This window comes from Microcaecilia unicolor, chromosome 3 (assembly GCF_901765095.1).
Source record: "Microcaecilia unicolor chromosome 3, aMicUni1.1, whole genome shotgun sequence".
NCBI lineage: Eukaryota > Metazoa > Chordata > Amphibia > Gymnophiona > Siphonopidae > Microcaecilia > Microcaecilia unicolor.
Window position 1 is genome coordinate 246,811,564 of NC_044033.1, and position 27,910 is coordinate 246,839,473.

The window sequence follows — 27,910 nt, forward strand, 5'->3', positions numbered from 1 at the left end:
TGTAACTCATCTTGAGCTATTACTGAAAAAAGGTGTGAGCAAAATCTAAAGAAAGAAAGAAAGCAGGAGTAGCCTAATGGTTAGAGTAGGGTTACCATATTGTGTCCTCTGAAAAAGAGGACACATGCCACGCCCCCCTGCCACGCCCCCACCACACCCCCTTCCCGCCCACAGCACATCTCTTTCGGATCCTCATCCTGCCCCCTATTCCCCTCCTCGTCCCCAGTGATGACTTTGGTACAAGGCATAATCCTACTGTCTCTGTCAGTCTTCCTGCCACTCTGCTGACACATCACCTACTCTTCCTTCCTTGCTACTTCCTTTTTACTTTACATTCTATTATTATGCAGCCTGCAATTTACTTGTGTATTCATACAGTATCATCCTTTGCATTTGTAGCAAAGTACTTGTACCCCACACAAGACCTGGGAAGGAGGCAGCCAGGAGCCACTGGGGAGATAACCTACTGAGTATAGTAGGAAAAGAAAGTACAACAGGAAAAAGCAGAGGTCCCCCTTGACTGGATGTGAGGGTGAGGGAGAGGGAGGATCAGCGTTGCCCTTAGAAAGCCCTAGAAAGCTTAAGAGCAGAGAATTGGAGGGATCTGACTGTAAATAAGATGCAGGCTAGTCCCCTACAGAGAGACAGATGACTCTAGAAGGACAACAGGTTCAGCAGTCCTAGAAGCAGCTGAAGAAATCTCAGGTATTGGGAAAAGTATTAATCTTCTTACCTCATTGTTATGGCGGCGGCTAAGGGCAGCAAGCAAGGGGCACAAGACTAGAAGACCAGACCGTCCAGACGCTGCAGCCTCGTACTCGTTGACGTCGACTCTGTTATTATGGCGGCGGCTGAAGAGAAGGCGGCAGGCTGCAGTAGCAGTAAGCCGCTGCGCCTGCGTGCAGTGTGCAGGATCATCACATCAGCTGATGCTGATCAGCAGGCAGGCGCTGGCTGGCACGCACAAGCACAGACGCTGCCTCTAGCCTGCCTGCGTCGGCCCCACGCCGCCACGCGTGCATCAGAGGAGGAGTTAGGTGAGGTCGGACTCGTCAGAGGATTGTGTGTGTCTTTTTGAGGGCACCGTCGGGAGTTCGGGGCGGATTTCAGCATTTCCTTGATTTGTCGGGGTTTCTCGGGTCATCACACTGTGTGATGACCCAAGAAACCCGGACAAATCAAGGAAATGCTGAAATCCGTCCGGACTCCCGACGGTGCCCTCAAAAAGAGGACTTGTCCGGGGAAATCCGGACGAATGGTAACCCTAGGTTAGAGCAGTGAGCCGAGAACCAGGAAGCCTGGTTCAAATCCCACAACAGCTCCTTGTGATCCTGGGCAAGTACATATTCAAGGTTCTGAGCCCTCCAGGGACAGAAAAATACCTACTGTACCTGAATGTACACTGCTTCAGCAACTTTCTAGTTTGCAGGCACTATATAAGAAATTAACATATTAAAATAAATAACACCCACCGCTGATGCATCACCACAGAAATATTTACAAGCATGTGGACAGTCCACCACTGTTTATTGTTCTGAAAACATGATAAGAAACACAAAAAGCCCAAAGGCGGAGTCACCGAGGCCTGATGAGAAAAGCCTAGTCTGTGTCCATTTTGTTTTTTCCACAGCATTTGGGTTTCTGGCTTTTTATTCACCAGTCACACGACAAGCTGGGCAACCACAATAATTTAATTTAGAGAATAATCTTCTTTTAGGGAACCCTGAATGACTAATCATTCTTTTTCACTAATTTATTTTTCTTCTGTTTCCCCTGCAATTCACCAATAAACAAGAGTTTCTCCTCCATCTGTGACTACCACCCCACAAATTTCTCATGTAGATAAGTACATAAGTATCACCATACTAGGACACATTGAAAGCCCATAGAGCCCAGTATCCTATTTCCAACATTGGCCAATCCAAGTCACAAGCTCCCAAAAGAATAAAACAGAAGTTAGGCTGCTTATTCCTGAAATAAGCAGTGGATTTTCCCAAGTCCATCTTAATAATGGCTTATGGGCTTTTTTTTTTTTTTTTTAGAAACTTGCCCAAAACTTTTTTTTAAACTCTGCTAAGCTGACTGCTTTTACCACATTCTCTGGCAAACAATTCCAGAGTTTAATTAAGCTGTACTCATACCTACCCTCCTTCTCCTTATGTATTACTCGGCTGTCTGAGTACAGCCGATCCTCTACCCCTTTTATTCTACTGAAACACTACCCCACTGAGGTCTTTTTTTAAATACGCAGAATATCAAATAAACTGAACCTTGAACCTATGTGGGTGGGGGAATGGGGAATGTTTGAAGTGAGAGAATTCTCCAGCCTGTAAGGAAATTGCAAGCTGCCACCTTGGCTTTTCTCACTATTGTTGTCCACACAAGGCCTTTGCAGGTCGGTGGCTAAAAATTCAGTTTGTCTGCCTCCTCATCCTAATTTGAGAACCACCCTTCTCCTGAGAGCCATGTTGCTATTGTCAATGTGCAGCATTGGAGTAGCCTAATGGCTAGTGCAGTGGACTAAGAACCAAGGGAAATGGGTTCAATTCCCACTGCAACTCCTTGTGATTCTGGGGAAGTCACTTAATCCGCCATTACCCCAGGTACAAAATAAGTACCTGCATATAATATGTAAACTGCTTTGAATGTAACTACAGAAAAGCAAATCCCATCCCCTTTCTCTCTGCCTCACAACACTGAAATAGAACACAGAGTGGAGACATGGACCATTTGTCTCATCCTTGGCCTGTGGACTTATTCTCTCTGCCATTAAGGTCCTTCCTGGCCTTTCTCATGCATACTTGAATTCTGTCACTATTTTGGCTCTTATAATCCTTCCTAGGTGTCTGAGGGGAGGAGAGAAAGGGGGACTGCCAGACCAGGCAACGGAGGGGAGAGAGATGTCGGACATGTGGGAAGGAGGTACTGGGCCCCCCCCCCAACTGCTCTGGGCACTGCCCGGTTGCCCAAATGGTCAGTCCGCCCCTGGTTCTAGGAGCTATGTCTAGCAGATGTGAGAATCCAACAGATACCTACATGTGAACAAGTACATGGAGTACCTAAAACCAGTGCTTCTCAAACTGTGTATCAAGACCATCGCCATTCTGATGGTTCTCAGGGGGGTTACCAGTTGCTGAGATCATGATCATGGGCTCAAAGCCCCCCCAAAAATGGGAAGTGCTGACCTAAACCATAATCAGATTCTCTAGGAATTTTGGACATTTACATCAAGGCATTGCTGTCTAGGATTCTGATTGCATGTGTGGACTTCTACTTCTGAATTGCCTAAGAGCAGCAGGGCTGAAGAATTCAAAAAAGCAGAGGGACCTAGCCCATCCTACCTGACATGGTGTGACTGAGTACCTTTCACAACTCATATTACAATGCATTCTGGGGTCTATGGCCCTATTAAATGGCAAGAGAGAGGAGAATTACAGATGCCATATTAAGAGTTATACACATTTTTTTTTAAATACAGGGCTATGGCTATATGTTCCAGAAGAACACAAAGTGATCTAGAACTCATTTCCTTATCTCTCAAGCCTGTGACAGACCATACCCAGACAGGGAATGTTCCGATTACCACTAATAGGGAGTGATACCACCAGGCAGTCATCAGTTGTGGTATTTTCCCATGTGGACTTTCAGATGTCTTAAGAGATTCTGATTCCGGTTAAAGCTCTTCCCACATTCCTCACACTTAAACGGTTTCACCCCGCTGTGAATCTTCAGGTGCTTGGCCAGCTCTGTCTTCTGCTTGAACCGTTTCTCACAGAGCGTGCAGGCAAAGTGTCTCTCCTCTGTGTGGGTCCGTTGGTGTAGCAAAAGGTTGCCCTTCTGACTGAAGGTCTTCCCACATAACGTACACTCAAATGGTCTCTCCCCCGTGTGCATCCTCTGGTGTTTGTTTAGGTCTCCCCTATGATTGAAGGTTCGCTCACACTGAGTACAGGAGAAAGGTTTCTCTCCATTGTGGATCCGGAGGTGAATTTTAAGATCTGAGCTTTTCAAAAAGCTTTTCCCACATTCTGTGCATTTGTAAGGCCTCTCCCCCGTGTGAGTCCTCTGATGGACAACAATAGTCTCCCGATGGCTGAAGCTCTTCCCACAGACAGCACACGTGTATGGTTTCTCCCCCGTGTGGCTTCTCTGATGCACCTTTAGGTGCGAACTTTTAATGTAGCGCTTCTCACACTGATCACACTTGTACGGTTTTGCTTTTTGCTGTTTCGGAGTGGGATTTGTGTCGCAGCTGTTCTCAGATTCTGCCTTCGTCTCTGGCTCCTCGCCCTCACGGACACCCTCCTCCGAGACTGGACCTATCGGCACAGCGAAACCGCTGTCACTCTCGCTGGACAGATCCACCTGGTGCTCTGAAGGGGTTGACTGGTGAGTCGTTGCTTTCCGCTGCCTCTTAAAACCACAGGGTTGCTCGGGGTCTTGAAAAAGGTTTTCCATGGCTTTTCTGGGCAACGTTTCCTGCAGTTTCAGCTTCTCAATGCATTCTTCCAGGTATTTTCCTTTCTCCCACTTGTTAGCTACCTGCTCCCCTGCTGGAGTAAAAGGAAAATGCCAGTAAGTCCATGATCTGTGCAAGAACTTTGCTGTGAAACAGACAGAAGGTGGGGAGAGAGGGTAAAGCAGTAGCAAAGAGGTGGGCTTTATTTGGCAGAGAACAGTATAATATGAAGGAGAGTCAGTGACTGTGTTTTGGCTACAGTGCCTGCATCAGGGGCCGTGAAAATACTAAGCACCAAGTTATACCGAGGATTAAAAATTGAGTTACAAAGATAAATGTCCAGTGGCATCAAAAAATCAGTATCAATAACACATCTCGCCCCAAACTTGTCCCCTTATTCTATATATAGTTACACTTGCAACTGCGTGGCCAGTTAAAGAATAGCATCAGTTCCGAGAGTAGCTTAATTAATTAGCGTTAAGTATCAATAATTGGATTTAACAAGCCCTAATTGCTACTAATTTGTAGTTACACGTGTCACTGACTTATGACCCTATCCTATAAACCTACCCCCGGATTCTATAAATGGCAAATCAAGTTGTGTATGCAAATCAGCACGTGTAGCTCAGGGACGTAGCGAGACTGCCAATTTTCGGTGGGCCCGAGTCCAAGGTGGGTGGGCCCGGAATTCAGAGGGGGCTCTGCTTTGCTTTGCTCCGCTCTTCATCCCTCCCTCCACTTGCAAGCCACAATATTGAATACCTGAGCAGGAGGGGGATATACAAACCCCGCCAGCTGAAGATTTCCTCCTGCTCTTCCAAACAGCACTCCGTTCACTGGGTAAATCTCTCTTATCTGCACCCTTCTTCTCCACTGCTAACTCCAGACTCCATTCCTTTTATCTTGCTGCACCATAAGCCTGGAATAGACTTCCTGAGCCGGTACGTCAAGCTCCATCTCTGGCCGTCTTCAAATCTAAGCTAAAAGCCCACCTTTTTGATGCTGCTTTTAACTTCTAACCCCTATTCACTTGTTCAGAACCCTTATTTTATCATCCTCACTTTAATATTCCCTTATCTCTTATTTGTCCTGTTTGTCCTAATTAGACTGTAAGCTCTGTCGAGCAGGGACTGTCTCTTCATGTTCAAGTGTACAGCGCTGCGTACGTCTAGTAGAGCTTTAGAAATGATAAGTAGTAGTCCTCCAGCGGATGCCACAGCCAGCAGGCTGTGCATGCATGAAAACTAAGCATGTGCAGAGGGGCTTGTGCTGGTGTCAGCTCGAGGCAACTGCTGCCAGCTGCCGTTTGAAAGAGCACCGGCTGCCTGAGGAGGAGGAAATCTTCAGCTGGTGGGGCCTGAGGATTTCTGCCAGCCATCGCAAGAGTGCCACAATTTTGGGTGGGCCTGAGTCCAAATAAGGTGGGCCCTGGCCCACCCATGGCTACGCCACTGATGTAGCTGATCTGCATATGCAGCTTAATTGCTGAACAAGCTAATCAGCGCCGATAACTGGCCAGTAACAATCAATTATCGGCACCAAGTAGAATTTACGCACGCAACTTTCTGAGCGTATTCTGTACAGTTGTGCACGTAAGTTCTGATACGCAGATCTCAACAGGGGTTGTGGCCATGGGAGGGGTCATGGGCGTTCCTAAAAATTATGCGTGATATCATAGAATACGCCTGATCTGAGCCTAAATAAGATGCGGGCATTTACGTCAGTACAGAATTAGTGCTCGGAGTGTTTCATCTAGGCGCCTGAACTCTAGCACCAATTCTAAAATTGAACCCCGAGTGCATGAAAAATCTTTTACAATAAAGTGAGGGAAAAGCACTAGGGGGCTCAGCATAAAGTTTCGGATCCAACTGAAACAAAGACAAACACAAATTTCAAGCTATACTGTATTTATTAATGTGGTATTTTGCCATTTAGTAAGCAGGTCATGGCAGTTTATCAGAAAACAAGCAAAAAAACCCTAGGAAGGTCATCATCTAAGCGATTTCTCCTCTCTTCCCTGCCCTCCCCTCCATGTCCAGCGATTCTCCCCTCCCATCCCATTCAATCCATGTGCAACGATTCTCCTCTGCCCTCCCCTCCCATCCATGTCCAGCGACTCGCCCCAGCCTCCACCTGCCCCCCTTTTAAGCACCCAAGGTCGAGTTCAACCCCCAGCCCTCACCTGCCCGCCCACGTCTCCCACAACAGCATTCTTTTCCTTCCTACCGCCCTGCCTTTAAAACTTTCATTTTAACTCAGATCGCAGCGGCGGCAGTGAAAGCGGCAGGTTCGGCTTGCATTGCCTTCCCTTTCCTTCCCTCTCAGTGTCCCGCCCTCCTCTGACGTCATTTTGTCTTTCCGCGAGGGACACTGAGCAGGAAGGGAAGGCTGGAGGCGAGCTGATGTAAGCTCATTTGCATACGGTTACGAACCCAGCCAGCCAACCAGCCAGGGACGCAGATGGACAAATTATTATATAGGATAATATGCAGGCACTGATGTCGTTCACTCCAAGCCGCTCTGTCTCTACAAAAACTTACCTGCGCTGGTACAAAATGTCTCATCTCCTCCATCCGGCTCCTGAGGATCCCAGTAATATGCCTCCTCCATCTCTTCCTGCTTAATCCTGAACAGAACGTCAGGTCGGATGAAGGGATAACCTGGGGGTGACGATCAAAGTGTCAGTAGCGTGCCTAACTGCAGACTCGCAACTGAATCCTGGTGTAAATCCTCACTCTTAAAACAGGCGCGGATCTGCCATATTCTGTAACACTGAGCACAATTTTTAGGAATGCCCCTGATCCGCCCATGCTCCCTTTTTGGATCCATGCAGAAAATGTACACACCCGTTCCCAGGGGAGTTTCGGTGGATATGGTGCAATACATTTACAAACCCTGGAAGTGCAGGTGTTTTACTGAGATTCTATCCAATTCTGCACAGCTCTAGACCCCACACCTCTCGTCTATAATAAGAGGGCTGTGTATAACCCCCTTCTTGCCTCTAAAGGGGGAGCTGAACAACTTCAAAAGAGACTGAAAGAAAGCCCTTCTGGCAAAGGAAAAACACTCCAGAATTCAGTTTTTCCCTTTTATAATAATGCCAAAATTTATTAGAGTAAATAAATGGTTACAATAAAAATTATTTTATCTCAGTATTACAGAAAATTGAATTCTTATTTATATCAGTCAAAATTTCAGTATAAGGAAAATACAATCGCTCTCTCTCTCTCTCTCTGTTTCCTTTGGAAGCTATCAGACTCTGACTCGTACAAAATGTGCTTAATTTTGTCCAATCACTTAATGCCTTATATTTTCTCTCTTACTTATCTGGTATTCTTCAACTCTGACCTCTAAGATCATCTTCACATAATTCTGTTTCTTTGGTATTTTTCTCAAATATTCATCATTTGCCCTTTGTAACCTCTTTCCCTCGAATACGTATCACTCATACTTGTCCTTCACTGAAAATGTCCCTGTGTTATGTTTAGAGCCTGCTTGAAGCAAACAAACAGACACTTGTTAAAGTTTATGGCCCATTACTAGGGCTAAGCAAGCCTGTCTATGGTCTGTAAGAAGACCAAGAAGACACAAACTAGCTAATTGCCCTACTAGATCATAAATAAGGGAATAAGTTATATATACAAAGCTGGCTGATCTGCAAAACCAGACAGCTCTATACTAAACATCTGGTTCAGCGATGCTATCAAATCATTTTCATAGATGTTTTACTGAAGATGCCAAGACTAGCCACAGGTCTCTTTACTGCATTTGTTCTCTTTTGTGAGCAGGGTTGGCTTAGCCATTAAGAAAGACTAGGCTTTTGCATAGAGCAGCAGCTTTTTTGAGGGACAGGGGCAGCAAAGTTTAATATTTAATAAAGGTATGATGTTCAATTATGGGTTTTTTTCTTTTAGGATTGTTATGGGATGACCATGATTATTGAGTTTAATTAGAGAAAAACCACAAAAGTGGAGAAACTGGATCCGCTACAAGTAGAAAAATATGAGAGAAAAGAGTAGTGTGATCAACACAACACTTCCAAAAAACCAGGGAGACAAACAATAAAAAATGATACTTTATTGGTAAAAAAAAGACTAGACAAAGAGCTGTGTTTCGGCAAAAAATGCCTTCTTCAGGAGTCTGTATTTAGTAAAAGTCAATTAATGGAGCTACATCAACGAGAAAACCAAATCAAGCCTTTAGAAAGACTAGTGATTGGTGAATATACCAAGCATTAACTTGGGATGATAATAAAAACTGTGAAACAAGTAGAGCAAAGGTGCCGAACAGAAGAACGCTGTGTCAGCAAAGAGTTTAATTAGAACCATCTTGGTGGAAGAGAGATGAGCTGGAGTCCTGAAATTTAACTGGCCCTCTTTGTCAATCTCTGTCTCTCCCTCGCTATAACTTTTCCTCTCTCTCTGCCTCTCCTTTAATCTCTGTCTTGATCTCTCTCTCACCTGCATCTTTACCACCGATGTTGTTGCTTCCCTCTGAGTCAAAGGGATCCCGGAAATATGGCCCTTCCTCTTGCTTAATGCGGAATAAAACATCTGGATTGGCGATAGAATAACCTAGGCAAGAAAGAAGAGACATTAGCTTCAAGTCAGGGGTTCCAGAAAGTGATAATTAGCATTTCTGTACTAAGGGTCCACCCACACCTCCCATTTCACTCCCTTAGCAGCCCTAGAAGAGGAGATGCAATGTCATTTGAGAAACAAAAAAAATTAGCAAACTATAAAAACACCATTGAATTTTATTCTTTCATTTATTTATTAGGGTTTATTTACAGCTTTTTTGAAGAAATTCACCCAAGGCGGTGTAGAGCAAAAATAATCTGGACAAAGGCAACAGACAATTACAGCAGATGAAAATATTCAAAAACACAACACAGGTTCTCCCAGATTCTATATAGTGTGACTAGAGTTGCTAACAAGCTAATTAATCAGTGCCAATAACTGCCGCTTAAAAAACAATTATCGACACTAATTGGGATGTACACCCATAGCTTACTAAGCATATTCTATAACGCAATGCACATAAGTCGTACCGCGTGGATCTCAAAAGGGGACATGGCCATGGGAGGGGCACGGGAGGTCATGGGCATTCCTAAAATGTATGTGTAGCGGCTGAGCTTCGAGCCGGTAGCCAGGTCGATTTATTAAGTGGCTTGATTAAGACCCACTAGAGCAGCGATTGTCAGCCTGGAGTCGGTGTCCTTATCCCCTGAAGAAGCCCCTCAGTGAAACGGGTCCGTCGGGTGTGGATGCCTGTCCAAGACGCTGCAACCAGCTAAGTGGTCTTTCCTTTTTTTTGAGACTCTAAAACTTTGTTGAAGTACATTGAGCAAATCTTTAAAAAAATGTTTGAAAAAATAATTTCCACACAAAGGGAGGATGGGGGGCTTTGAGACCAATGATTGAAGAAGGTACGGTGACTTTCCTTTTTGAAACAATTACAGCAGTCTTGCTGTACGTCACCTTTTCTGAGGTCTTTCCCCTGTTCTTTCTCATTTTTTTCCCTGCACAATATTTTGTGTGAACAGACTCGTTTCTATAGTATTGCAGTGATAAAATAACCCATTCTGCACCTAAATTTAAAGTGGGGACATTTACACCAGCTTTTCGTTGGCATAATCAGCTGCACCTAGATTTTAGTTGCGTGCACAGCATTATGCGTATACTATAAACCACACCTAAATTTTAGTCACGTGGATGGCGTTACGCATATTCCGTAAACTGAGCCTAACTTGGCGCGGCTTATAGAATACACCTAGGCGTGTTTTTGATCGGCGCTGAATTTTTAGGCGCCATAAACAGAATTAAGTCCATTATGGCATTATCTGCTACTTACAATGCCAACACAATACACGTGAAAACACCTTCATAGAAAGCACAGAGTGTAAATGCTGCTGGAATATATAGACTGATAAAACAGAGTAACAGGAATTAGAAGATAAGGTTGTATTTTATCTACTACAGAGAATAAAGGTTTGGAGAAAGCTTTCCTGGTTTTGTTTCCTTGGGGCACACACAGCCAGTCAGGTTTTCAAGATACCACAGTGAATATACGCAAGACAGATCTGAATACAGTGGAGGTAGTGCATGTGAATTTCCTTCATGCGTATTTATTGTGGATATCCTAAAAACCTGACCGGTTGGGTGCCTCTCAAAGACTAGGTTGCAAACCCCTGATCCACAGTATGTGCAGCTGGTGTTAGTCCTTTCTAGGATTACAAACATTATAAAGTTATTAGTGAGAAAAAGCGTGCCCCTCACCCAGAGAGAAGAGTGCCCTGTGAATCTCCTTCATCACGCCCCTGTAAAGCTCCTTCTGCCATTCTTCCAACGCCTGCCACTCCTGCTCCGAGAAATAAGCCGCCACATCGTTAAACGTCACCGTTATCTGGGAGGGAAGAGCAGGAGATGAGGACAAAGACAAACAGAAGGGCTACAGACAGGCCAATGGAATAAGATACGTTTATCTTAATGCACCTGTTTGTGGGTTAAACTTTCTGCCAGATTGAATAAGGCTGCTAATGTACAAAAAATGTGTGTTGTCACAGGAGTAAAAGCGTGTTTTCTTTATTTGAAAATATTTATACCTTGCAAAACTGGTCAACACCAATCAACGCGGTGATAGTGGACTAGTTGCAGTACTTGCCCCCAAATCTAAAGGCAGATTCAGAGGATCTAAATGAGATCTGTGGACCTCCCAGGTCCTCCGGCTCTACCTTTAAGTTTCTTATTTAGCAATTAAATCAGATCCAGAGGATGCATCTCCAGATCTGAATTCATTACAAAGATGAACCCTAAATGCACATTCGAAGGCTCCAGAGATCTTATTTGGATCATGTGGATCTGCTTTTAGATTTTTTTTTCCAACTTTATTTTAATAATGCAAAGAAAACACCACATATGGCCAGAACCATCAACAACTCAATGGTATTTTTATTTATTTATTTTATTTGTTGCATTTGTATCCCACATTTTCCCACCTTTTTGCAGGCTCAATGTGGCTTACATATTGCCGTTAACGGCGTTAGCCGATTCTGGTCTGAACAAATACATGGTACGAATGAATACAAGGTGATGTTGTGGTAGACAAGATACATACATGTAAGGTAGGTGTAGTTGGGGGAACTTTAGAGAGTGGTGGGGGGGAGGAAGAGTCAGGTAATGTCCTTTACGTTCTTTGGTTGCATTGTGTCGAAGGTGTCCATGTATTTTTATGTTGGGTCGGTGGGGTATGCTCTTTTGAACAGGGCCGTTTTCAGTGATTTCCGGAAATTAAGGTGGTCTGGCATAGTTTTTACTATTTTTGGTAGCAAAATCCAATCCTCGCAACTCACCCCTCCCCTTCCCCCAATCTAACATACAGGCAGGTCAATAGGGAAGGTTCTCAATAATCTAATGAAGACTACACCTTAATGACAAAAATCTATCCAGGATGAGCAGCTTGCCGCGGGGCATCGAGGTCCACTCCCACTCGAAGTCTCCAGGCGGCATAGGGTGCCCAGTATTTATGAAAGCTTGTGATCTGGCCAACTCTCAGTGCTGTTATTTTAGGACATCTGATAAAGAACGTCCATCTCTGCAGTCAGCGCCGGAGGTGGCAGGGGGTGCTTCCAGGCCACAGCTAGCGCAATTTTACCCGCAGCCAAAAATTATGTTACCAGTTTGGGTATCTTAGGTTTCACCCCTCTCCCCCCGCGGCTGAAAGTGCAGGAAATGGTGGTCCGCCACAGCTGGGTAAAGTACCTCAGTGAACTGCTGGAAGAGGCAAAGCAGCTCCCTCCAATAGTTCTGTATCTGCTTTTAGATTTAAGGGCAAGTGCCACAACCAGCCCACTACCGAGAGAAGCTGCAGTCCCCCCACTCTACTCAGCTTAATCCTGAAGAAGCAAATCCATAAAAACCTGATATTCTCTGTTCTAAAAGCCAGAGTCCTCTGTGTTTTTACAGTGGAAAGTATGGGATCCAGAGCATCTGGTTTTTGCCCACTCCTGAAAATGTACGCTAAAGTTATGTTTTGTACTTGCTTTGTATTTTATTAAAGCGAGCTCACAGTCCATGGTAACACAGACCAGCTGCAAGATCGAACCTTCACCAGAGCCCTACAGACACATCATACTGATAGATGTAAAGTGTGAATACAGCACAGACAACCAAAAGGCAAATCTTCATCACATAGTAACACAGTAAAAGACAGCAGATAAAGACCCGTACGGTCAATCCAGCCTGCCAGTGCCCAACAAGGTGGCATGAGTCACGCCTGCTGCTCTGTATGGACCCCAGTCTCCACCATACCAACCATATAGGCAGCCAGACATGATGGAGTCTTGGTTAAAACCACATATCATTCCCAAGTATTGCTGACAGAGCTGCACAGCACCCTTACTTGCAACGTGTGACACTGCAGTGATCTACAACTGAAGCTTCTCCTGTCTTCTGCAATATGCGGAACACAGACCCCCGTAGAAATCTGTCCAGCATCGGTCTCAATTGTCCCATGTTGGATTTGGCTAATCTTCTTTCAGTCTGTTGCCATTTGAGAGACACAGACCATAGAAGTCTGACCGCCATTGGCTTCTGTTCCCACTACTGTTGTTCAAGATAACACTTCAACAGCCATTTTGTGTTTCCATCCTCTTTCTATTTAGGCATCCCACACTGTTTTTGACTCCACCACCTCTCCTGGAAGGGCGTTCCAGGGGTGTATTACCTTGTCTGTGAAAAAGTATTTCCTGATGTTATTCCTACCTTCCTGCAACCTCAATTCATTTCCTCCAGTTTTACCACCCCTATATCTCTGGAAGATACCTTTCAAGTCTTTTTATGTCCTTGAAGAGATACGGCCTCCAAAACTATGCACAGTAGATGTCCCATGACTAAAGCACAGATGGCCAAAGAGCACACCATCAAAGGTTTTTGCAGACAGTGCACTAATAAAGTGAATACAGGTGTTCATCAGAGCCGTATGCTGGGTATTGCACTGACACACGTGGCAAATGAAAACAGCACAGACAGTTGAGGAATTCAACAACAGCTGTGTACACAGTATCACAATGAAGCCTCAATACAGCAGAGAGAGCTGAAGAGTAGACCTTCATCAGAACACATGCAGCTGTCAACCCCCTAGACCAGTGCTTCTCAACCTAGTCCTCAAGACACACCCGGCCAATCAGGTTTTCAGGATATCCACAATGAATATGCATGAGATCGGTGTGCAAACAAGTCTATCTCATGCATATTCACTGCAGACTGGGTTGGGAGGCACTGCCCTTGAACCAAAGTGCAAATACAGAGCAGACACCGGAACTGTATAAGAAGAGAAGGAGATTTAAAAAGAAAAGAGACCAAATATATTAGGAAGGACAGGAGAAAAAGGGAAAGCAACCTAGACCAGGGAAGAAGCAGGCTGGTGCTGTGAGGAAGATTACCCTGTGACAGCATAAGGATGAGGGAGAGGATGGGGGTGTGGGATTACAGCCAGATCACCAGCGCCCCCCCCCCCCCCCCCAATACACACACACACACACACACTCTCTTGCCCTTACCTGCTCATACTCTGGGCCAGACATTACTTCCCACCTGCGGCTGGGATGACAGTTCAGGGTCCCTCTGGTGGGTGTGATGGCTGCAGGGATTGGCAAGAGGGAGCTGATGCTTTTGGAATAAGCTAAATTATTACTTCTATTACCTGACACAGGCTCTTAGTGATATAATGATCAGGAGGAAATATATTACCCACCTACAGCATAAATAATCTACCAGCAGAGGACAAATAGCCTCTGTCAAAGCTCACCCCAGGTGCATGCTGGGAAGTGTCCCCCCCCCCCTCCGAGCATGCCCAGATTAGCTCAAGATCTCTGCCCCACCCCGCCTCTGCACTGTCCGCAGCTCATTGGGCAGTGTTAAAGGCGAAAGCAGGAGTTTACGCCAACCACAACATGACCAAAGCTCTGTTAGCCCAACCTCCTTGTGTTGGCAGGTATAGACGGCAGAGCACGTCTTTACGCCAAGTTTCGCAATATGGCCGTTCGCGGACGGAACTGGAACTAGAGAGTAATGCGGTGCAAGCCTCGCTTCGGATTTACGATGTCTCCTGTTCCCCTCCCAACTGGAAGTGGAAAAGAGGTCGCAGGCGGGACGGCTTGGATTAATGAATTGGACTGTGAGTGCAAATAAATTGAGCTAAGTCATTTTTTTGTTGTATTACAGAATTTTTGTAAATAGTGTAATATGTAATTACAGGCACAAACGTACAATCATGTGCATACATTTATGCAAAAATGAATATTTTTTAATTTAATAAAACATGTAATAGGTAACCAACTAACTTACCTGCTGGTAAAATCTACCCAATATGAGATGTCCATGGGGATTGTATCTCTTCAGGATTCTGTTTTAAATCTTTTTTTTTTTGTAATACATTTTATTGAATTAAAATAAAGTATAACAAAAACATCGATGAAATCAGAATATCCAATGACAAATAATTATAAGCACAGTTGTACAATCACATGTAAACCTAACAGGTAATCAACTAACAAAGGGGGTCCTTTTACTAAGGCACGGTAGGCCTAATGTGGGCCTAGAGTGAGGTAAAAGGGCAGTACTGTGGGACACGTTGAGGAGTCCCATTGTAGTTTGGGGTTTAGCGTGCGCTAATCCCATGAAATATTTTTTGGCATGGCAGGAGTATCTAGGGGTGGAGAGTAGGCATGCCTGTACTAATCAGGTAGCGTGGGCACATTACTGCACACCACCTGATTAGTGCAGGAGTAGCATGGGAGCCCTTACTACCTCCAAAATAGGTGGTGGTAAGGGCATTGCCACCCCCCCCCCCCCAAAACGCTGCTGGACTGAGTGCCTTACTCTCCCCTCCCTACCCAACGCGTTCCAGTATATCTCGCTCCTTCTCCGTTCTGCTTTGCCCCTTCTTACTCCCATCCCTCAAACCTGTTTTAGTCCTGCGGCTCCTTCCCAGTACAGCCACAATGAGCAGGAACTAAAAACAGCTGGTACAGAATCCCGTGCTACAGCGCTTCCAGTGGGGCTCTGCTGGACAGCGCCCTCTGATGCACTTCCTGCTGCCAAGGGGGCGCTTCCAGTGAACCCGGCTGGAAACGCTACAGCACGAGGCTCTAGTTCTTGCTCACAGTGGCTGCACTGGGATGGAGCCCACAAAACTAACCCAGGTTTGAGGAGAGGGAGCTGGGGGGGGGGGGGGGCAAGAAGGGACAAAGCAGAACGGGGAAGAAGAAGGGGAGAGAGAAAGAATGATACTGGAACATGTCAGGCAGGGGAGGGACAGTAAGGCACTCAGTCCAACTGCGAGATGAGAACAGGCTTGAGGAAAGGAAGAGGATTAGGGGGGGACAAAAATGGATAAAGCTGGACGTGGAAGGAGAGAGAAAGGGGGGATGCTGGAATATGTGGGTCAAAGAAGGGAGAAGAAAGATGGCACACAGTTTGGGGTTGTAAGAGGAGATATGCTGGACACCAGGAAGAAGGGATTAGGGAGACAAAGGCAGCTTTGAGGGGAGGAGGTGGATGGTGGGGGGCAAGAAGAGACATTGCTGGATGGGGAAAGAGGAGAGGGGGAAGATGCAGGAACACATGGGGAAGGGGAGGGAGAAGAAAAATGGCAGACCTTCTAGGGTTGGGAAAGGGGATTTGCTGGATATTGGGGAGAAAAGAATAGGGAGTAGGGCAGATCCACAGGTAAACCCAAATGACTGCCAGTTAACACCATAAGACCCATTTGTTGGCATTTAAGCATCAATTTAAGGCACATTTAATGTGTCTGGCTTTTTATGCTGCTGGTGGTCAAGTATAAGGAAGGTTGTGCTTGAGACATTCTTGCTGCCTGCTTATGGACTACGAAGTTGATTTGAATTTGTAATGTTTTATTATGTTTTAGGTTTGTATGTTTTATGGGTTTTTTTAAATGTGTGTATATTTTGTATCTTGCCCTAGATAAGGGTGGGTTATAAATAATAAATCTAATGTTATGCACATATCCAGCATTTAGGCACAAGCTTTATGGCTGGAACAAGTGCTTGTGTCTAAATTATACACATTTATCTGACCTGTTACGTTAGTATTTTATAAAGGAAAGTAAGTGCCTACGTTTTATAGGTACAACACATACGGAATTTATCCCTCAACCCTTCTTTGCCTTAGGTACAAATTGAGGGGGTCTTTTACTGAAGCTTAGCTTGAGTTATCTGCAGCAGGGCCCACAGGAATAAAATGGGCCCTGCTGTAGATAACGCAAGCTAAGTCTTAGTAAAAGACCCCCCTTAGAATTTAAGTTCTCTGGAGTGAGGGAAATATCTACTGTACCTGAACGATAAGTCGCCTTGAGCTGCTATTGAAAAGGCATGATCTGAATCCTAAATGAATACAGGAAGTAAAGGAGGTCTCTATATTAAACAGTTAAGAAATTGGCAGTGGAAGAAAATTTCCTCCTCGTGTGGCCTAGTACAAGCCTGGGACTATTAGTGTGCATGGGACAGAAGTAGGGAATGGGGAAACACCACAAAAGGAAACTTTTTTACCCCTACATGGAGCATATTCCTCTAGCAAGAACTCTGTGTATCCAACAACTATCACATCTTATCTTTTAAGTCCAATCTGCAGTATTAATTTCATATACTAATGCACTTCTTATCTTATAAATATTTTAATATAATTCTTATAAGTTCATAAAAAAACAAAGCAACACACACACACAAAAAAAACCTCCACAGCAGCCAGTTCTCTCCTCCTCATACCCAATATATATAACATACCATTATACCCTAAAAATCATTACTGTTATGATTCTGCCGGTTTGGCAGGGAGAGAGGGGAGACGTGTCTTCTGATTGGCTGCCAGGGTTTGTGCTGTTCTAATTTCTCCTTACTCAACCCCTCCCCCCCCCCCCCCCCCAACAGTTATAGAACTCAACCTTCACAACCCTCTCCAGGAAACAACCAGGTTTTTAAGGCTTTCTAAAATCTCTCATAATGATCAATCCAAATAACTATATTCCTCAGCGACCCTCCAGACCAGTCAAGACGCGTGGGTTATGTCCTCCTACCAGCAGAGGGAGACTGAGAAAACATTAAGCTTTTGAAGCCTGTATATATAACCTGTGCAGAACCTCCACTAGCCAGTATTTTCTCAGTCTCAGCAGAGGTAGCAGTTGACAGCCTGTGCAGTCTCCAATAGTCTGGTGAGGTAGTTTGTCATTGGGTCGTAGGATTTTTTCCTTCCAAACTTTATTCTGTTGCAGCACCCTGTACGTGTGTGGAAAAAAAAAAAAAACTGCTTTGGGGCCCTGGGTCCGGTGGGGCCCAGCTTTTTCCCCCTGGGGTGTTACACCTATGTTTGGGTCCCTCCCCCTGTGCTGCTGTCTATTTCTGTTTGCTTGGCAGCTTTGTGCCTCGGCTGCTTTCTCAGTATTGTAGCCTTGAGTGCCTTACAATTTCCAGATGCCAGAATTAGAGTACTGTGCCTTTAAGGTCAGTTATTCTATTTCGTTTTGCTTGGCAGCTTTGTGCCTCGGCTGCTTTCTCAGTATTGTAGCCTTGAGTGCCTTACAATTTTCAGCTGCCAGAGTTGGAGTACTGTGCCTTTAAGGGCATTTATTTCTTTATTTTCAGCGGACCGAACGGGGGTTTCGATTCCTTGCTGGAACGAGGGAGCAGCGCTTTCTTCAGTGCTTTTGCAGTGTGAGTGAGTTTTTGGTTTGGCGCGTTTGCAGAACAGCTTTTCCCTTCCCTCATGGTTTATTGCGGCCCAGCTCCTCCGATGTCGCGCGTGCTCGTGGTGAGGGGTAGAGGCGCCGGGCGCTTAGTGTAAGCTTTGCAGTGCGCCTATAAAGGTGGCTGCGGCTCCCCCCGACTTGACCTCGGAGGGATCGATGGTGTTGGGAGTCTCCGGGTCAGCGGGAGCGTAGGCAGGACCGCTGTCAGCGGGAACAGTTTCGGCGGGAACGGCCGCCATCTTGAGTCCGACGCGGCCCATGGAGCCAGCTGTTTTTGGGCCTGTGGCCTCCATTTTTGGCACAAAAGGGCCTAATGACGGTCCAGGAATGGTGGGTTTTCCTCCAGATTTTGTCTGGACGCGGTATCAGGCCTGGAGATCGGGACCCCCCCTCCCCCCAATTGGAAGAGGGGGCTGTTTCCGTCTTGGCTGAGAGACCGCGGTTAGAGTGGTCAGAGGACAGGCATTGTTTTTCTCCTGTAGCTGCAGAAGCTGCGCTTAGTGATCTGGGGGAGTCAGATGGAATTGACGGCTCTCAGGAGCAGGATTGTTGGATTCCTGGAGAGGATCCTTCAGTAGTGCGGATTTTCCATAGAGATGAGCTGTCAGAACTCATAGATCGGGTGTCGTCCACCCTTCAGTTTGGTCCTGAGGTGGCTTTGGGGGAAACTGGCCAGGATCCGTTGGTGAAGGGCATTCAGCGTCAGGCGTGATCCTTCCCTATGAACAAGGATCTCCGGGAGATGATTTGTCAGGAATGGGATTTGCTGTGTAAGGTGGCAAAGGCAATGGCGAGGCTTTATCCCCTCCCTCAGGAAGATAGGGATTCCTTTAAGGCTCCCACGGTAGATGCAGTAGTGATGGCAGTAATTATAGCTACGGCTATCCCGGTTGATGGAGGAACGGCCCTCCGTGATCCTCAGGATAGGAGGTTGGGATCTTTTCTCAAGCGTAGTTTTGTTTTGTCGGCTCTAGCCCTGCAGGCCTCGGTTTGTGGGGGTCTGGTAGCTCGGGCATGTTTTCGTTGGGCCGAGAAGCTCCTGGATGATTCGGTAGATATTGGTTCTTCTGGGGGGTCAGGAGTTAGCCAACTTGGACATGGGTTCATCCTTTTTGTCTGAGGCATTTTATGATTTGTTGCGTACGTCAGACAAAAATATGGCTATGGTTGTGGGAGCGCGTAGGGCCCTCGGTTTACAAGGTTGGGTCGCAGATGCGGCTTCTAAGGCTAAGTTGCCACTTAAGGGAGCTATGCTCTTTGGAGAAGATTTGGACAAGTTAGTGTGAGGTCTTAGTGATACCAAGGTTCTATGGCTCCAGATTTTCGGTTCAAGGCAGGGGCCAGAGCTAGTTCCTCTCGGGGACGGTTTAGGGAGGCTCAGCGGTATAGGCCGGGCAGATCGAATGGGACCTACCCCTAGCTGTCTGTTCGTCTGTCCAATTTAGATTGTAAGCTCTGTTGAGCAGGGACTGTCTTTTCATGTTAATTTGTACAGCGCTGCGTAAGTCTAGTAGCGCTATAGAAATGTTTAATAGTAGTAGTAGTAGGACCTCTAGGGGTCGGTTTTTCCAGCGCACACAGTTCTTTCGTGAGAGTCGTCGCAGAGGGCGTGGCTTTTCCGCGGGAGGTTAGTATTCAGGCCGCAATTCCCAATGAAGGTGTGCGGGCTCAGGCTCTGGTGCATGTTGGGGCTCGGCTGAGTCTGTTTTACCAGAGCTGGGCCCAAATCAGGTCAGGTCAGTGGGTTCTCGAGGTGTTTCGAGGCGGATATGCGCTGGAATTCGAAAGCTGTTCTCCCGAAGTGTTTCTGGAATCCCTCTGTCGGTCTTGGAGCAAGAGGGCAGCAGTGAGGGACACTCTGCGGTGGCTGCTTGCGTTGGGAGCCGTGGTTCCTGTTCCTTCAGATCAGCAACGCTCGGGGTGCTATTTGATCTATTTTGTGGTCCACAAGAAAGAGGACACTTTTCGTCCCATTTTAGATCTCAAAAGGGTCAATGCGGCACTCAAGGTGCCCTCTTTCCAGATAGAGACGTTGCGGTCGGTCACTGGTGCGGTCCGGAAAGGAGAGTTTCTCACTTCCCTGGATTTGACGGAAGCTTATCTTCACTTTCCTTCGTGCGGCCTTTTGGTTCCAAGTTGCAGGGTACGATTCGTCGGTTCCTTGCAGAGAAGGTGCCGACGGCCCGTACTTATCGTCAGGTCCTGGGCCTGATGGCAGCGACCATAGAGGTAGTTCCGTGGGCCAGGGCGCACATGCGTCAGGTACAGTCAGCTCTGCTCAGTCGTTGGTCCCCTCTGTCGCAGGACTTGGAGATGTGTTTTCCGCACTGGTGGCTCAACCCACGCAATTTGGGAAAAGGAATGCCGTTGGAGTCCCCACAGGGGCTGGTAATGGTCACGGATGCCAGTCTGCAATGTTGGGGGGCACATTGTCTCGGTCAGGTAGCTCAAGGCCGGTGGTCTCGGGCAGATGCAGAGTGGTCCATCAACCGGCTGGAAACTCGGGCCATTCGGGTGGCGCTCCAGGCCTTGCCGTCGGTAGTTCGCCACAAGGCAGTCCGAGTGCTCTGCGACAACGCCATGGCAGTAGCGTATGTCAACCGTCAAGGGGGGACGAAGAGCCTTGGCGGCGCAGTTGAACTCATCTTCAGGCTCTCTTGGCAGCGCATGTGGCCGGGGTAGGTCACATAGATGCAGATTATCGCAGCAGGCACACTCTAGATCCCAGAGAGTGGTCTTTTCTTCGGTCAGTGTTCCAGCGAGTTGTGTCGGTCTGGGGACTTTCGGTGATAGATCTTAGGGCAACGGCTCGCTATGCGCAAGTTCAGAGATTTTTTCAGTCGCTGAAGAGACCCTCGAGCGGAGGGAATCGACGCTCTTCTGTTGCCTTGGCCTCGGGAGTGGCTGTATGTGTTTCCTCCGTGGCTGTTAGTCGGTCGAGTAATATAGCGCATCGAACATCACTCCGGTCGGGTGATTCTGGTGGCTCCGAATTGGCAGCGTCGACCATGGTGCGGAGACCTGGTGCGGTTGGCAGGGGCGGCGGCGGCCCTGCCTTTGTTGGGATCAGTTCTGTGTCAAGGCCCGATAATCATGCCGGATCCGGCTCGGTTTTCGCTTACGGCTTGGCTCTTGAGCGGCACAAGTTGAAGAAGGGGCTTTCGTCCAGTGGCTTTGCTACGATGTTGAGTTCCCGTAGACGATCCACTTCCTTGGCGTATGTCCGGGTTTGGAGAATCTTTGAGCACTGGTGTGAAGACCATCGAGTTCGGCCGTTTCGCTCTTCGGTGGCGGAATTTTTGCACGATGGTGTTGATAGGGGTCTGGCCTTGTCTACACTGAAGGTTCAGGTGGCAGCTTTGTCATGTTTTCGTGAGAAGCTTCAGTGAAAGTCCTTCGCTTCTGTGCCTGAGGTAGTGCGTTTTTTGAAGGGTGTTAAGTTGCTGCGTCCGCCTCAGTGACGGATGGTGCCTCCGTGGGATTTTAAGCTAGTTTTGGATGCTTTGATCAGGCCTCCGTTTGGGCCTCTGGTATCGGCATCTTGTAAGGATTTATCTTTAAAGACGGTCTTGTTGGTGGCGATTACTTCAGCACGGAGGGTTTCAGAGCTTCAGGCTTTGTCTTGTAGGGAACCATTTTTGTCCTTTCTGAGGGAAAGGTTTCGTTGCGGACGGTGCTTTCCTTTTTTGCCCAAGGTGGTTCCGAGTTCCATGTTAATCAGGTCATCTCTCTGCCAGTGTTGGATGATATGGCTGGAGATTCTGAGCAGCGTGGTATTGCCAAGCTGGATGTCAGGAGAGTTTTGAGTTGTTATCTCTCTGGAACTCAGGACTTCAGAGCCTCTGACCGTTTGTTCATTCTTCATGGTGGCCCAAAGAAGGGTGCAGCGGCTCCTAAGGTGACCATAGCACGGTGGTTGAAGGAGGCAGTTGCATCTGCTTACTTGAAGGGTCCTATGGTGCCTAGGGGCTGGTCTGCTCATTCCACTAGGGGAATGCAGCCTCGTGGGCGGAGAATAATATGATTTCTCCGTTAGATATTTGTCGGGCTGCGGTTTGGTTTTCATTGCATTCCTGTGTGAAGCATTATGGGATTCCTGTGCATGCAAAGGACGAGGTGCGCTTTGGGGCCTTAGTAGGCCCCTCCTGTAAGTTAGTTACTGCTCTGGTACGTCCCACGCGTCTTGACCGGTCTGGAGGGTCGCTGAGGAAGGTGAAATTAGATCTTACCTGCTAATTTTCTTTTCTCTAGACCCTCCAGACCGGTCAAGAGCCCGCCCTGTCTGTATTGGAGGCCAGGAGGTGTGTTTGTTGGATAATTCTTGGCAGCTGTAGATTGTTGTTTCTCTAATTGCAGACTGTTTATTTCTGTTTTGTGATAGGAGTCTGGGACAGGTGGGGCTCTTCTTTGATAGTCCACCTGTAGAAGCCCAACTGTTTTATCAAAGGCAAAGGAACATGTTTCCGTAAGAGCAAGCGGAAGATGTTTCTTGTTTTTGCAGTTTACTGTGACCACGTATAGGGTTGCTAGTTGTTGTTAGTGTTTTTTGTTTCTCTGCTTTGTCAGGGTTATACTGGCTAGTGGAGGTTCTGCACAGGTTATATATACAGGCTTCAAAAGCTTAGTGTTTTCTCAGTCTCCCTCTGCTGGTAGGAGGACATAACCCACGCGTCTTGACCGGTCTGGAGGGTCTAGAGGAAAGAAAATTAGCAGGTAAGATCTAATTTCACCTTACTGTCCATTTGAGTACCCAGCTTCCACAGAGAGGTAAGCTGAGTGACTGGGGAAGACGGTTTCTCGCATGCAGCAGAGGTTCCATCTATAAGCAAACAAACATTCAAAAGCATAAAGTCAACCATCATATTATAGAGCTGGTAACAGAATTGGAAAAAAAAAGTTCTTTAAATGTTTGGCTGCATTCTTGGTAGTTGTTGATACTCCAAATGCCTGACTGTAAGAGGAGAGTTAAATGTGCAATACCTGTAAGTTGATTAGATATTCATTTGACTTTTTGTCAAAACTAGCAGCTAATCTGAAATGTCTAATTTTTTTTAGTAGGTAAGAGCTGAACTCTTAAGAGTTGCAAATGACATGGCCTGAAAATGAAACGATTTTTTAAGATTCATGTTGTCATGCTTTGACTTTTGACCTCCTAATTCTTTTATTCGTCAGGTATCTTCATGCAACCAGTTGGATGAATCCAACTACCACCATGGCATCTGTAGTTTGTTTGATCAGTGTACACAGATTCTCTTTTCACTGTTTTAACACAGCAAACTCGGGCCACATCTTAATCTACCCAAGCTGAATGGATTCAAGATAATGCCCTCTTTCTGCTAGTATTTAATGTTACTTCATTGGAAGCTCTCGCTTGTAAACTTTTGGATTATTTTTAGACAAGAAATATAATCCTTTTCAGGTGGCGCTAACATTTGCAACCTTACTTTGGCAATGATTGATCCAGGAGATCAGTGCACTTCTGTTGCCCTGAGGATTCTCCTGATTATGGATGAAGGGCGATACCGTTCAAGGGCATATAGACGCAAGATCTTCAAGCCAAGAGTCAGCTTGGATGAACTGCTCCAGCGTGAGTCTCTCTCACGTTTCCGGCTCAGCGTTCCCATTATCCGAGATCTCTGCACACTCCTCAGACCTCATCTCTCACCTCGCATAGACACTCCCTACACACTGTCTGTGGAGGTCAAAGTACTAGCGGCCTTAAGATTCTTATCGACGGGATCTTTCCAGCGAGTGACGGGAGACACGACCGGCATCAGTCAAGCCTCTGTATCCCGCAGTCTGGAAAAGTTTCTGGATGGAATGATGGCACACGTGGATCACTTTGTCCATTTCCCTTGTACAGAAACTGAGGTTCAAGCAGTTCATACTGGGTTCTTTGCTATAGGTGGTTTTCCCAAGGTACTTTCGATTGTGGACTGCACACATGTGGCCCTAATTCCACCAAGTACAGAAGAAGAAGTCTACAGGAATAGGAAGCAGCAACATAGTATGAATATGCAGGTGGCATGTGATCACCAGCATGTAATCACCAATGTCTATGCTAAATTTCCTGGGAGCAGTCATGATTCCCATATCCTCAACCAGAGTCCCTTAGCTGAATACATGTGCACAGAGGGATCTGGCAACGGTTGGCTCTTAGGTAAGTATTCTCACACATCATGTTAAGTGATGAGGGTGGTGGGGACAAAAATAATGACAGTTCAGAAATTCATGGGATAAAGCACAGAGGATCCTTGTATAGAAAGTGGATGAAGCAAAACATAAATGCCCTGTACAATATAGAGGAGTGTAACCTACATACAAGGAATCATGGTTGATTGGAATTTTGCATGTTTGGGCAAAAGAATCGGTGTTTCCTCTTGGTTGAATTGCAACAGAAATGGCCCCAACTTAGATGGCTGTGGGACCTGCCCATCAACGGGGTGCTTCTGCAGAGCTTATGAACTGGGTTGAGAGTATAAATAGAGTGGGCTTTAATGGCAAACTCTAATAGAATAAATAAAGAAGTAAAGTAGTGGGGAGTGAGATTATTTCTACAGTTATTCCACCCGATAGAGAAGTGTAATGTTCTGGAATTTTCTGGCCTTTTCTTTTGGGTCTGCTTATTTCTGTTTGTGTGTCTGTGAGTTCCCACTGATAGCTGCATGACAGGAATTTCTGGCTGACCACAAATTGACAAGACCATTGCCATGACATCCCAACCAACTGTCTTGTTACAAACAAACTGACAAGACCCCCCCCCCCCCCCCTGTCATGACATGCCAACTGTTTGTTACTAAGCAGAAGTGTGGCAAGGACACTAAGGTCCTATCATAGGTCTCATGTGTACTTGCAGGATTGCTGATTGGGTGATATATGAGGTGGTCCTTTGTGATGGGAAGGGTATATAAGTAACTGCTCATCTAAAGAGACTCTGAAATTGTCCGACTGGCAGGAGAGTTTCATATCCTTGCCACAGCCGGGGGGGGGGGGGGGGGGGGTACTCTCCCTCCCCCCCTTGTAGAAACTAATTCTTTATAGCTAAGAATTTTTTTTTAATTCATTCATTCTTCCTTCCTTTCTCTTCTTTCCTATTGTTAGACTCTGTTCTGTAAAACTACTAATGCCAAGAGCCAATACTATTTCTTGTGCTGTTCCTAGTGAGAAATAAAGATTCCTTTTCTTCTTCTAACTTAGCCTGAGTTTTTATAATAGCAGCAATCAAATGCAGCCAGTACAGTAAGAACCAGCACTGTGTACCAATATCTAAGGTCTGGCTGAGACAGAATCCGTAGGAACAACTCTGGCTACCTTTTCGAGCAGTCTAGGTGAACCGTACATGTTATCTGCCATCATGTACATTACTAAGTCTTCCCTGACTGGATTAATAATGAAAGCGCATTTTCTTAATTTCCTTTTCACTCTAGGTGATAGTGCTTATACTCTGGAAACGTGGCTCATGACTCCCTTTTTGCATCCAAGAGAGGAAAGCCAGGATGCTTACAACCGGGCCCACCGAACCACGCACAAAGTGATGGAAAGAACCCTGGGACTTCTGAAAGCACGATTTCGAGCCCTTGATAACTCCAAAGGCGCTTTGCCCTTCACACCAGAGAAGGTTTGCAAAATCTTCACAGTCTGCTGTATGCTGCATAACTTGGTGATCTGGAATGGGCTTCCCATTCCAGAGGACGCCCTTCTGGCTGAGGGCAGTTGGGAGTCTGAACAGCCAATTCGGCACATTGGAGGCATCAATGAACTGGCGTTCAGGACACGGAAACAACTAGTCGATCATACCTTTGCAAATGCAAATAAATTTTAAGTTAAATGTAACTTAGATCTCATGTTGGGCCAGAATCGGCAAACGTTTTACCATAACCAGAGAACAGAATATGCCTTCAATGAATTGGACCCAAAGAGTCTCGGCATTACCAAACCATTTAGAAGATTTTAGTTGTAATAGCTCATGGTTTTTGCTTTTAACTATGTTGAGATTGTACTGTATACCAATCTCGATTAGCCGACCTTCACTAATCCGATCATCCAGAATATCCGACAGACCCTCCCCCCCCCCCCCCCCCGTGATATCGCATTTATTTCTATTAAAAAATCTTGTTTTAGCACAATTTTTGAAAATCAAGAAATGTATGCCTTTGTTTATGCATTGTTTGAAAGGTTTATGTAGCGTTTTCCGTATTATCCGCCTTTTCACTTATCTGACAACACGTCGGTCCCATTTACATCAGATAATCAAGACTGTACTGTATTACAATGGGAAAAAAAATAAGCATGTTAGCCAGTGCTCCAAATGAGTTTTGCAGGCACCATCTTAGCAGACTAGGTAGCGTGGTCTAATGTCATCTGTTCCTGTTCAAATCATTCTAGAACCTCAGCTAAACAAAGATGAGCAGAAAAACACACCACCCAATAATTAGCACTATTTAACTGGTCAGAAAGGATGTTCAGCAGGGGATAACCGGCTATCCTCCGCTGAATATCCACGGTTAGTGGCTGGCAGATAACCAGTTATATCACACAATATAACCGGCTATTCGCCAGTTTTTAAACCGGGTTATGCAGCCATCTTTGGCCAGTTTAAAAATAACCGGCTATGTCTGAATATTGACGTAGCCGGTTGTCTTCAAACTGGCCGAAAAAAGCCGGATATTCAATGCTGGTCCTCAGAAATGGCCCGGCATTGAATACCCAGATTCAGTGCGGACTGCGGGAGACAGCTTGGCTATATCTCACGGTCTGAATATCGGGGGCCCGGGGTCCATTTACTATGCTGTGGTAAGCAGGTTAAAAGCACCCATGTGCTAAAAAAATAGGATTTATTTTTTGGCATTTGGAGGCGGAAAGTAGACGTGCCCTGCGCTAATCGGTTATCACAGCTACATCATCGTGCACTAACCCATTGGCGCGTGAGCTCTTACCACCTAGTAACTAAGTGGCAGTAATGGCCATGCGCTAATTGGAAAATTAGCATGTGGCCCTTAATAGGAAATGCAGCCATTTTACAGCCACACTGAAAGTGGCCTCAGCACATGGGACAACCATGTGCTAATAGCACGGGCCACTTTTTAGTACAGCTTAGTAAAAGGTCCCCATAGTATTTTGTGTTTGCCAATAATGTGCACTAGTTGGAGAGAGGGTGGACTGTTAATCACATTGCTCCCGAAATGACAAAAATGGCTAATAAAAACGGAATAAAATGAAAATTCCTGTCAATGACATGAAACAAAAGTTTTCTGGTTGCCCACCCCTGTTGCACAGTGAGATCAGCTTATGCAGTTGGCTGACAGACCTTTTTAAGGCTCTCAACTTCTACACACTGGTTGTTCTTGAAGAACAGGATAAACAACATAGCTCTTTAACCAGGCCTTTAATGGAAGAAGTAACTAGCTTGCTAGTCTCGCTCACATACAAGGAGTGACATGGGCTGCACATACTGCAGGACATGTTTATCCACTCCTACCCTAGCTGAGATAATATTTAGTCACATCTCGGACCTCATGTGCAACTTTCTTGTTCCCTTATTTTCTAACTCCTCTTACCTATCTATATGTTCCATCTTTGCTTATACCCTAAGCTGTCTATTAAAATGTTCTATTAGATATTGTGTTGACGTATGTAGTAACTATGCCATACTTTGTATTGTTAACTGGATATTTTTACTGCTGTAATTGT

The 27,910-nt window shown here is 46.0% G+C and overlaps 2 protein-coding genes across 3 annotated transcripts in view; one reads left to right on the plus strand and one right to left on the minus strand.

Moving 5' to 3' along the window:
• The window catches only part of LOC115464552 (zinc finger protein 836-like), a 98,635-nt gene extending 84,380 nt beyond the window's left edge, over positions 1 to 14,255 (minus strand). The window contains exons 1-5 of the mRNA XM_030194918.1: positions 14,019 to 14,255; positions 10,738 to 10,864; positions 8,920 to 9,033; positions 7,000 to 7,119; positions 3,619 to 4,553 (exon numbers count right to left, since the gene is read on the minus strand). Of these exons, the coding sequence (XP_030050778.1) occupies positions 3,619 to 4,553; positions 7,000 to 7,119; positions 8,920 to 9,033; positions 10,738 to 10,864; positions 14,019 to 14,042 (1,320 nt within the window). The 5' untranslated portion in view covers positions 14,043 to 14,255. The remainder of the gene's footprint in view (positions 1 to 3,618; positions 4,554 to 6,999; positions 7,120 to 8,919; positions 9,034 to 10,737; positions 10,865 to 14,018) is intronic.
• Positions 14,256 to 14,577: 322 nt separating this feature from the next.
• LOC115466419 (putative nuclease HARBI1) lies at positions 14,578 to 27,660 on the plus strand. Of its 2 annotated transcripts, none has more exons than XM_030197631.1 (3): positions 14,578 to 14,635; positions 23,393 to 24,380; positions 25,648 to 27,660. In XM_030197631.1, the coding sequence occupies exons 2-3, from the start codon at positions 23,672 to 23,674 to the stop codon at positions 26,040 to 26,042; spliced, it is 1,104 nt and encodes a 367-aa protein (XP_030053491.1). In that variant the 5' UTR covers positions 14,578 to 14,635; positions 23,393 to 23,671; the 3' UTR covers positions 26,043 to 27,660. The 2 variants fall into 2 exon arrangements, with proteins under 2 accessions (XP_030053491.1, XP_030053492.1); XM_030197632.1 differs by lacking the exon at positions 14,578 to 14,635 and adding an exon at positions 15,582 to 15,662.
• The last annotated feature ends 250 nt before the right edge of the window (positions 27,661 to 27,910 follow it).